General features: G+C 40.0%; 1 protein-coding gene across 2 annotated transcripts; it reads left to right on the forward strand.

Moving 5' to 3' along the window:
- The first annotated feature begins 55 nt into the window (after positions 1-55).
- On the forward strand, positions 56-11,145 carry tnfrsf1a (tumor necrosis factor receptor superfamily, member 1a). Of its 2 annotated transcripts, none has more exons than XM_049583685.1 (10): positions 56-132; positions 4,454-4,558; positions 4,670-4,778; positions 4,924-5,049; positions 5,164-5,316; positions 5,431-5,509; positions 6,367-6,422; positions 8,015-8,190; positions 8,278-8,398; positions 8,542-11,145. In XM_049583685.1, exons 2-10 carry the CDS (start codon positions 4,487-4,489, stop codon positions 8,838-8,840), a joined length of 1,191 nt encoding a protein of 396 aa, XP_049439642.1. In that variant the 5' UTR covers positions 56-132; positions 4,454-4,486; the 3' UTR covers positions 8,841-11,145. The 2 variants fall into 2 exon arrangements, with proteins under 2 accessions (XP_049439642.1, XP_049439641.1); XM_049583684.1 differs by having other exon boundaries at positions 63-234.
- The last annotated feature ends 42 nt before the right edge of the window (positions 11,146-11,187 follow it).

The following is an 11,187-nucleotide window of genomic DNA, read 5'->3' on the forward strand; positions in this document are numbered from 1 at the left end:
AGGTTTCTGTGTGTTTTTGCTGCAGATGCCTGCTGCCACACAGACGGTCTCGTGACGCAGCTATATTTCCCGTCTGAGTCCGCCTCCGCTCGTGCTGTACCGAAAGGGGCAACGGGACGTCGCTCTGCTTTGGTAAAAAACAAACTGATATATCTTGAATTAAATATACATTTAATTGTCGTATATGGACCTGAAGTGAAGGACAAAGCCCTCGCTGTGACAGTGGTTGTCCAGGTAAGTGACGGTAAAATACCTCAGCGTGTCAGTGTGTGGGAAGAGATTCATATCAGACTTGAGACTGTGGTAGGCGTGTGGTGTGTAGCTATACCGAAACCGATGAGACAAGAAAGAAAAACAGTAAAAACTTGAGTGTATGTATTGCTCTGACATACGTCAAAGTTATCAGTCAACACGTAAGTTTGTCAGGTTGACTTTTGAGGGGTTTTAAGTTAGAAGTTAAGTGCACTGTGTGTGTGTGTGTGTCAGAGCGACGGGGAATAGAGGGGCGAAGCTGCCAAACCAGTGGAGCTGAAATATGTAGAGTCGTTTTTTATACTGGCTGCAGACCAATTCAGTCTTAAGTCTCTGTTGACTACATACCTCACTAAATAACCTGACCTATATTGATTTTTAATGTGTGTTTATGCCCTTTGGTTACTAATAAAAAGTTATGGCAGAGGAGAATCCATCCATGCATTTACCATATAACGAGACAACCTCAAATGACTTTCAGTGTAATGAAAACTACGACAACTTCCCTTTTAATATGTAATGCCTTACATCTCAGTTTAAGGGTATTTTAAGATATCATATTCGGCATTAAACAAAATAAAATACAGCTGCCTTTATGTTTTTATCATATCAAATTCATTAACAGAGTTTCTTGCTTACCTCTCACCGACCCTGCAAATAGTTTCGTTTTATCTGCTATGTTTGGAGAAAACCACCTCTGAAACTTCAGCCCCCTCCCCAATATAATGGTTACTCAGCTTCATTCACAGACCTGTCAACTGTTTTCATTTGGCCTATTTCCTTGTCAGAGAGTTAAACCTGTCCATAGCAAAGTGTATGGATTATCTTGATTCCTAATCAGCACCTCACATGAAGTTTCCTTGACCTCCAATTTATTGTGTAAGAGGCAGACATGTCAGAGGTGGGTGTCTTAAACTAAATGTAAGACTAAGACTAAGTGTTGCTTAGATGCCAAGTATGTGGGATGGGTGAATTGATCCTGTCAATATAATCAGGCCAAAAGTCAGGAGTTCATTAATGGCATTTAGTTAGATTTTTTTTTATAATCACTAAATGGCTTTTATTTATACACAACAAAACTTTGTTTATTAATGGATGTGAAATAGAGCGAAAACTTTGCTGTTCCTCTAAACTATGACCTGAGTCAGTGCCTGAGTAATAAAGGCCACGCTGTTAAAATCAGAAGTGGTAGTCTGGTCATTTGAGGACATGTCGGCATCACCTTATCAGACTTCATCTTTTATCAGATACAGAGTTTAATGTTTTCAGCCACAGGTGTACTCAAGGCTGGATTACTAAGTGGTCCCAGAGCCGTGAGAGCCCCAGGTTTACTGTATGTCAGCTGGTTCGGTAAATTATTTTAAAGGTCCAGTGTGTAGGTTTTATAGGGATAAATTGGCAGACATGGAATATAATTAGTATGTTTTCTTTAGTGTATAATCACCTGTAAATAAGAATCGTTGTGTTTTTGTTACCTTAGAATGAGCCGTTTATATCTACATAGGGAGCAGGTCCTTGTCCATGGAGTCTGCCTTGTTGCACCGGCATTTTTCTACAGTAGCCCAGAACTGACAAACCAAACACTGGTTCTAGATGGGTCCGTGTGTGTTTGCGTGTCAGCCACTGCAGTTAACCAGCCCGTTTTGACTCTGGTATTTCTTCAAATACCACCCCTTCATCAGTGATTTTGGCAGTTTGTAACACTGCCGGCAACTACATCGTATAAAGAGCTGGAAAGTCTCTATAATTCAGGTTGGAGGGGAAGCGGATGGGTCAAACAAACCCCAGACTTTCACCTGGTTCACCATGTTCTGTTCACCATGATGTTTACTTCTAAACACAACCACGTGTTTTTGTTGCACAAGGAAATAAACATGAAAATGAAGTGTTTTACCTGCGTTGTAAGAATATTATGAAACAGAAACTGTACATTTCCTGTGAAAACGTAAGTGTATTTTGAAAAAACACAATACATGACACAGGCGTAAATTGACGCGCCATCCTGGGACGTCAGCACCAGATACAGGAGGTTACCTAGCACGTCATATTTAGACGTGAAAGTCGACTGTTTGCTGAGTTGGAATGAGAAGGTCTTGAGTTAACAGCCCCTCTGCGGCGAACAGTGCCAGAAAAATTCTGGTTTTCTAAAGTAAAACTGCTTTATTCAGTGTTTTTTCCTGTTTAAATCACGGGGTCTGTTCGTTTGGATGATTCAGCTCCCAGTAAAAATCTTCTGAACATCTTGATTTGAAAGTATCACAGAAAAAAAGGTGAGCACATATCAGCAAGTGATGGGTTAGCAGCCCGTCTCCAACATGCTTAACAGCATCACAGAAACGCTGATTTCTGACAGGAAAACGCTTTATTCAGTGTTTTCAGCAGTTTAAATCACAGGGTTCATTTGTTTCGGAGATGAAGAGACCTCTGAGGATTATTCAGCTCCCAGTAAAAACCTTCTGAACAATAAACATGAAAGGAATTCTAACCGGGAGACGTTTCAGCTGGTTGCAATCTGCAGCCCTTGCCACTACATGCTACTAAATCCCCCTAAATCTTACACACTGTTCCTTTAAGGTTCTCAGGTCAAGGGTCAGGAGTTCTTTAATGGAGATTTTATACTTTTAATCACTGAAATTATGCACAAAGGGCTTTTCATTACACACCAAAAAAACACTGTTTATTAGTGGATGTAAAATAGAGAGAAAACTTTGCTGTTCTTCTAAAATATGACCTGAGTCAGCGCCTGAGTAATAAAGACCACATTGTTACTAAAATCAGAAGTGTTAGTCTGGTCATTTGAGGACATCTTAAATGGAGCTTATCCGACTTAGTCTACCTTTTCAGATCAAAAGTTTTATGTTTTCAGCCACAGGTGTACTCAAGTCTGGATTACTAACTGGCCCTGAAAGCCCCGGCTGAAAGCACTTATCAGCTGAAACAATAAAGGCCTTGCAGGATTTTTTAAAAAAGCAACTTATAAGCTCAAACAAAAGTAATTCCTCTCAGTCATCCATGATTTCCCAACAGAAATATGTGACAGTGTATTTATCTGCAGAGAACCCGCCCTCTGCCTGTAATTTCTTATTTCCTTCTTCTGTTGCTGCGTTCAAGACTTTCATGGGCTGCAGCCTTTGGGCAGTGGTGTGCAGCACCCAGCCAATAAGAGAGCTCAGGTGAAGTTGAGACTTCATGATAAGATAGTGACTAGGTGCCAGACTGTAAGCACTGTGCATTAAAGAGGAAGCTACAAAAATTGTGAAAACAGCGCTGAAATAAAAAGCAAATATAGCGAGGCGAAACACCAACCTTTCACTTTCATTGCTTTATTTGTGTTACTCGAGGCCCTGTCTTGTCCCTGTGTCAAAATCTGTTTATAAGACCTCAACACCGTATGCACAGAAGTACTTTTTGTTTAAACAAAATACCACACAACATGCAAACCTTGGGGTTGTGCAGTGGAGTGGAAAGTGGGAGCACTGGGGGGGTTATTGGGCCAGTAATGGAGCCCAGCAGCAATTTAATGCAGTAAAGAGAGTAAAGAGCTTCATAAATTAGAGGCACTACATTTGTCTTGTAGGTTCTCAATGCAATGTTACAGGGACTGTGATACATACAAATGCAGGTCAGTAAGCTTCTTTATGCATATGATGGTGTGTTCTTTACACCATGACATTTTCCTAGAATTAAATAAAAAAATAAAATAAACATGTTGCCTGGCTTACATTATAGCAATAACCTGCAATGTATTGAATCATAACCCCTGTATTGTGATTCATATCGTACTGCCAAATTCTTACCAAAACACAGCAGCACACATGATACATTAATGTCAAAGTACAGCTGAGCCTGATGGAAATTTGTATCCTGTAGTGTATGACAGACTGTGGCCTGTTGGTGGTGCTAGAGATGAGAAGTGCATCATGGGCGTAGGATTGTTTGCGAATCTTTTTTTTTTAATCGCAATTTAAAAAATATAACTAAGCCTTAGTTTTGTAATTCAGCTGGATTTAATTGTTCATTTAAGGAAATTTAAAACACCAGATATTATATATAGTTGTGACTGAAAGTGTGTGGGCCCAGAGCATATCGTCTGTCTATCATTCAGCAAAAGGTAGACTTAGTAATAGTATGCATGGTACCTGGAGTTATATCTCTCTTACATTGGCTGTTTTAGGGGTTTTATAGATTGTTTTCCTTGCAGGCTGCTTCAGATGGATTGAGCTAAACCTGTAAGATGATGGCGAGAGCTGGGCAAAGAGGAAGATGGAACAAAAAAGCCCCTGTTGGCACAATACTGCTCCTTATGGTGAGGAAAAACTTGAAGTTCACTTCCCTAATAATTTGAAATTGCATGAGTACGTGATAAACTTCCTTGTAATGGACAATAAAGCTTTTCTTTGTATATTCTACTTTGCAGTGCATGTTCATCCCCACTCTGACATTGTTACAAACTTCAGAGGAGGTGACGTGTGAACCAGGGGAATATCCCAATAATGAAGGAATTTGTTGCAACAAATGCTCTCCAGGTATTTTATGGCCTCCTGCACAATGCATATGATCCACAGTGGTCATTATTGAAAATAATATCACATAAGCAGACTTCTTCTTCTATGATTAAATCCATTTTACAAAGAACTAACTGTGTGAACATGGCGTGTTTATGTTTTCCAGGTTTTAAGCTTGTAGAAATGTGTCAGGGTGTGAATCAGAGAACTAAGTGCATACAATGTCCTGAGGGACTATTCACAGACGAAATGAACTTCGCCTCCAACTGCAGACGTTGCAGAAAGTGCCTAGGTAAAGCAACATTACTGTTTTTGTGAATCAGCTTCATCTCTTTGATTTGTCAGTGATGTATCAGGTTAGGGTTTTCTTTGCTCACTTTTTCTCTCTTTTCAACCTTTCTCACAGCAAAATATGACAAGGAGATATCACCATGTCAAAGAAACCAAAACAGGATTTGTCGCTGTGTGGAGGGGTATTACAAGTCTGTCATCGACTCAGAAACATACGAGTGTCTCAGATGTACACCGTGTGGACCAGATGAAAAGGAAAAACAGACATGTAAGTCTTAAGATCTGGCAATGTTAGGAATTCTATGAATATTTAGTTGTGTAAAAACTTCTCATTTATTAATTCTGTGGTCAGTCTAAAGAGGATTATTTTTGTTTTGCACAGGTACACCTGAGAGAAACTTTGTGTGTGAATGTAAAGAGAACTACTACAAAGTCAACAACAAGTGTGAACGCTGCAAGAAGTGAGTGCACTAACGTATATGAGCGTTTGCTACATGCATTGTTCCCATCCTGTTTTTGGGATGCTTATATTTAAAGTTGTTAATAGGGAAGTTGTTTTGTTGAATTGAAACTTGCGGCACACTTCCGACTTTGTTCAATCTTTCCATTCGCTGGCAACAAAAGAGAGAAGTTACGAGACACTGAGACTGGGCTTATGACATTTTAACATTTACAAAACAGGTAATCATTTGTTAAATAAGCTACGTCATTGGCTTCTGATACACTAAGAGAGGACCCCTAAAATATCATAAATCCCTCTGGTCCTATGTAAGATAGGCCTACTTGTAAATCTTTTAAACATTTGCGTCAAAGTGTTGTCACGAGGGAGTTACATTTAGCCAAAGTTTTTAAAACTGTCTTACATATGCATTTAAATAGGGAATTCCTAGTAAAAATATAAATGGGGCAATCAATAAACTTATCTTGGTAAAGCCCAAAAACTCTGGATGTGTCCAGTTATTGATTGTTGAGTTAATTTGTTTAGGAGGTGGACAGACACAGATATTTGTCACTGATAAAAGAATTAAAGGGGGGAAGCCCCAGAGAAACTATGCGCCCATAAAGCCCATAATCCTTAGCTACACTCTTTCCGCATTAATAATAACTGTGGCAGATGAGACAGTATTTTTCCTTCAATTAATACCAATTTCCTGTGTGGTATTAGCTAGGAAACTATATTCAAAGTGTTAACATGCACTTGTTTGAACAAATTTGCTGGTGTCAGAAAAAGGCATGTCAACCTTCGTGTTTATCACTTCCTCTTTAGATGTGTAACTTCCTCCTCAGTGTTGTGAAATGTCCTCTCTCTTCCCCACAGTTGTACCAAAGGGTGTGAGCATCACTGTTCAACAGTTCCTGTTCTGACTACAAAAGGTGAGCGCTTGTGAACAACAGGGCACTTTTTATGTGAAAGAGTTAATACACTGGCGCCATGAAATGAACAGGATGTAGTGTTACTCTGCGGTTTCAATATGATGTGTGTGATGTGTAATGAACTACAGCTGCACTGTGGTAATGTGGAAACCATGAATTGAACAGCAGTCTGACATTAATACAGATGTTTTGTTTTTTTGTGAGAAACAATTAGGTCTAAATTGTTCATTTTAGTCTTAGTGTTATATTAATTAGCTAAAATGGAAAATGTCTAAATATCTAAGAGCATTTCACATGATTCACTTTCAGTTTAAGCCAAGTCATGTAAGGACAGACATTTTAAGGGAAGTAAAATTTTGCAAAGGCAAGCTATTCCTGTGCATTTGGAACAGAAAAGGAGTTATAAATCAGGTACACGCTAGCTTAACTTTCCATATTAGCCAAACCAAACCTTTGCCTTGCTTTACGCTGTCATTTAAGTTATAAAATGTTTTTGTATCCAATACCAGGATGGCAATCAGACACTTACTTAACCTTTTAATCCTATTTTGTGGAGTCTGCATCCTCAGACCTGCCGCAACCACTGGTACTACCTGTCTCTTATCCAGGTCCAGGAGGTGTTAATTAATTAATTTATTAGGAATTATTTTTATAAACTGCAAGGACGTACTGAAAGAAATGTGATACAGTAAATAATTCTTGGACATATTGTCCCTACAAGTTTTCCATCATACTTTAATGCTTAGGCCGTTACAATCATGACAAGGGTATAACATTCTGTTCTATATGGTATTAAAGAGGTCTTAAATGTTCTGTATGCGTCATTCAAAACATTGATACAGCAGCAAACAGCTATTTGCTATGTAAAGACATATTGGAGTAATGGCATCCTGAGCAGAGAATGAAGTCACTCTCCCTCTATGTGTTGAAATCTGAGCTTCTCTGTTGTTCTGGCACTTGCATGGTGGCTAAGTGCCCCTCTGCCATCACTCTGCACTGCCCTCATGTGGCAATCACTATCAGGACGGCAGCAGAGCAGTTCCTCCCTGGTTAACGCTGCTAACTCTGTCAGCACTGTTGCCATTGTCTGGGCTGTTTATAGAGTTTGCACCGTGAGTTGGTAGCTCCGGCTCAACCACCTCCATGTTGAGAACTGTGTGCAGATAATCCAGCAACAGACTCTGAATCGTTGGTATGCTCTGAGTGTCGCATACAGCTCCTTTAGGCTCCGATCACACAGACAGCATTTTGCAGGTTACAAAACCCGAGGCGCACAGCACTGCTTTTTTTTTAATTATTGAATGTCAGTAGTAAAAAAAAAAAATGCTTGCAGAAAGAGCTGCTAAAACACTTTCTGTGTGATCTGGGCCTTAAAAAGTCTTGAATTTAACCTGGTGAAGCCTGCAGAAATATTCTTGTTTAGCATCAAAGAGGCGAAGATAAAGTTAGTTAGGTATTAAAGTGTAGAGTTTTTTAGATGTGGCTTCTTTACAAATAGAATGTAGTTTGGACTGTCAGAATAACTGTTGCTTTTTAACGTGTATCCACCTTCATCTTTTGTTCCCTATCTGCCTCTTCGGATCCTTACGAAGGCCGTGAGCCTGGACATGAATATCTTATCAACATAATTACTGCAGTAGGAGTTGTGGCTGTGGTCTCGCTGGTGCTTGTGGTTCTCATCACCCATGTGGCCACAAAAATGTCGACTGAGAAGAAAATGCTGAAACCATCCTGCCAACCATCAGACGTTTCCCAGGACTCATGCGAGGTACACTGATTTAACAGTCTGTGGTTACTTTTCTCTGCTGGATGGACATTTACAGTCATTAACATTTAATCTGCCTTTGTCTCATAGCGAGTCCTAATCCAAAGTGATGAACCTTCACAGAACATGAGCGTTACGGCTGTTCCTCCAAGTCCTGTGAGTGAACCAGAGCCGCCCAATCTGCCTGACTGTGTCCCCCTGGAAATCAAGGGTGAGTGTTATTTTATACTGCACATAGCAGCACATGCTCCATATGAACAGTTCGGTGTGTTTTGACTCAAACATACAGAAAACTATTGTACTAACTCCTATCTCTTCCCCCAACAACTCCCTACCTTTTCTCGCTTCCTGCAGTCTCTGACCTGATCTACACTGTGCTGGACCTGGTTCCTGTGCTGCAGGTGAAGCAGCTGGTGCGTTCTCTTGGTGTGAAAGACACAGAGATCGAACAAGCAGAGTTGGATCACTCCCGATCCTGCCGCGAGGCTCACTACCAGATGCTGAGGGTGTGGGCCGAGAGAGGGTCAACGGGTAGAGGAAGACAAGGTAGAATGCTGCACATGCCCTTGTTGCAGGAGTTGTTGGATGAACTGAGAAAGATGCACCTGGGACGAGCAGCCGAGGAGCTGGAGACAGTGTACAGCATTCAGTAATCCTGCGTCGCATGCCAAGTGGAACAAGAAGCTTATGAAACCAAGTATTGTCTCTTTAGAGACTCACTCACGGGCAGCCTCAAAGCATTCAAACTGACACGGTGCTACCACACGGCAGTTTTATTTCACAGAAACCAGCTTCACTGAGCACTCTACCTCTCCTCCTGCCAGTCGCTCACTGAGAAGACAGGGTCAGACTACTGAGAGCAACAGAGCAAATGGCTCAGGGAGGGAGCATCACAGAAAATGAGTTCTTGCACAGATAAATTCTGCTTATAAAGAAAAACTTCTGCTATGTGTGTGTATATATATATATATATATATATATATATATATTTAATGAATAAAAAGACATTTTGGGAACTAGCTTATTGGTTTTGCTGAGATAATGAAAAGATTGATACCACTGTCAGGTCTGTGAAGTAAAGAACCTAGCTAGAACCAGCACCTGTTAGATTAGCTTAGCATAAAGATAAAGGAAACATGAAAATAGCTAATCTGGCTTTGTCCAAAAGTGACAAAATCCACCTGCTAGCACCTCTAAAGCTCACTTATTAGTGTGTTTTATCTCGTTTGTTCAATCCAGACAATAGGGGTTATATTGCGTAACACTGGACTATTTCTTGTCTCGCAGAATTAACTTCTTGGAGTCTCCCAAAGAAACTATAACACTTATAGATTCCTTGGACTTTCTGCTGTTTGCCTGGGAACTACTCATCCAACTTTTCCTCCAGGAAGCTAAAAAGTGCAGCCTATCTCCCAAAATGGCAAAATATTCCTTTATAGCCATTATCACTGTGCCGAGTTACACACTGGAACTATTTCTTGTCTGGGAGCAGTGAGCTTTAAAGGTGTAAGTTGGCGGATCACAGGACAGAGCCCGGCCAAGGAGGTTAAAAAGAGGAGTCACAGTGTTGTATAACATTTTATCAGTGGGTCACAACACATGCACAGCGAATTTGGTCTGCTTTTGCTGAAAGGCTGAATAGTTGACACACTATTGTAGACCACAGGAATGATTGATTGGTTTCACAGAGGTGTCCACAGTCGGCCAAGTAAGGCAGAATATTTTTGTACTAAATACATTTTTGTAATAACTGAAATAGACTGAACTAAAAGACCACAAACAAATGCTTTGTGTATGCAAATGTTATATATAGGCTGCCGTCTGTTCTGATGTATGCTGAAGTTCTAAAAAAAAGAGCACCTAAGTGGACCCCATCCCTTTATTTCTAGCACTCCAACACCATAACTCAAGTTACATTGCACATGTCATACTCCATAGCTCCCACAGAGCGTGTCCCAGCTTTCGTTGAATAGCCTTGAGCCAGGCTAGCTGTTTCCCCCTTTATGCTAAGCTATGCTAATGGGCTCAGGCTTTGTATTTGGTATTTAAATAGAGAGTGGTACGACCTTTTCATCTAACTCCCAGCAGGAAAGCTACTAAGCACATTTCCCAAAATGTCAACCTAATTTTGAAGGTTGGTGAAGCCTTCTGTAAGGTGCGCTGTCTTTTTGGTGTCACTATAGTGTACAGTATGTCTTTGGGAATTCGAGGGAATAAGAGTTTTGATGATGATCATAGTGGACTGATCACTTTTTATTTTATATAACATATATTTGTGATGTGAGTGTTTAGGCTGAATTTTGTACTGAGTCGTATTCATGTGTGTTAACTGAACAACGAACCATTATCCAGTGTGTGTACTATATGGTATGTAGTTATGCCAATTACAGCAGTCTATTCTTTTTATTGTCAATATTCACCATTACAAATTTACATTTCAACATTGCAGTCAGTTTTTTAAGAACAGGGAAGTGCAAAATCCAGTTCTGACTATGCAGCCTTTGCCATTAACTGATTATGTTTTAATAGTACTTCCTGGTAATAATGTTTAAACAGGTAGTCTTCTATATTTTATGAGAACAATAACAAAGCCAGGGAAGTTTGTAGTTCCTATTGTGGACCAGACCCCTGCTACTTTTCACAGGCTTTTCACAGCCCCATTAGCATTTTTTAAAGCTAAATCACACGAGCATTATTCATTACAGTTAAAGAAAACAGGACACGCCTTGTCTCAGTCTGCCTCAGCCCAGTCTTCCAGTTTTTATAATGCCAGTCTCGGCCTGCAGATTCAGATATGAATCAGTCACACTCAGACAGACTAAAGACGTGTCATTCCAAAGCACTTTTACAATGTTATATAACAGAACAATTTATCCAGTGAATATCAGTTTTGAGCTGAATATAAAAGATACTGTGTTTATATGTGAATTTTGAATAAATGCATGTTTGTATCTTAAACTGTGTGCCTGACTTGTGCCTTATATTTGTCTGGAGGCTCCA

Source organism: Epinephelus fuscoguttatus, linkage group LG8 (assembly GCF_011397635.1).
Source record: "Epinephelus fuscoguttatus linkage group LG8, E.fuscoguttatus.final_Chr_v1".
Classification (NCBI taxonomy): domain Eukaryota; kingdom Metazoa; phylum Chordata; class Actinopteri; order Perciformes; family Serranidae; genus Epinephelus; species Epinephelus fuscoguttatus.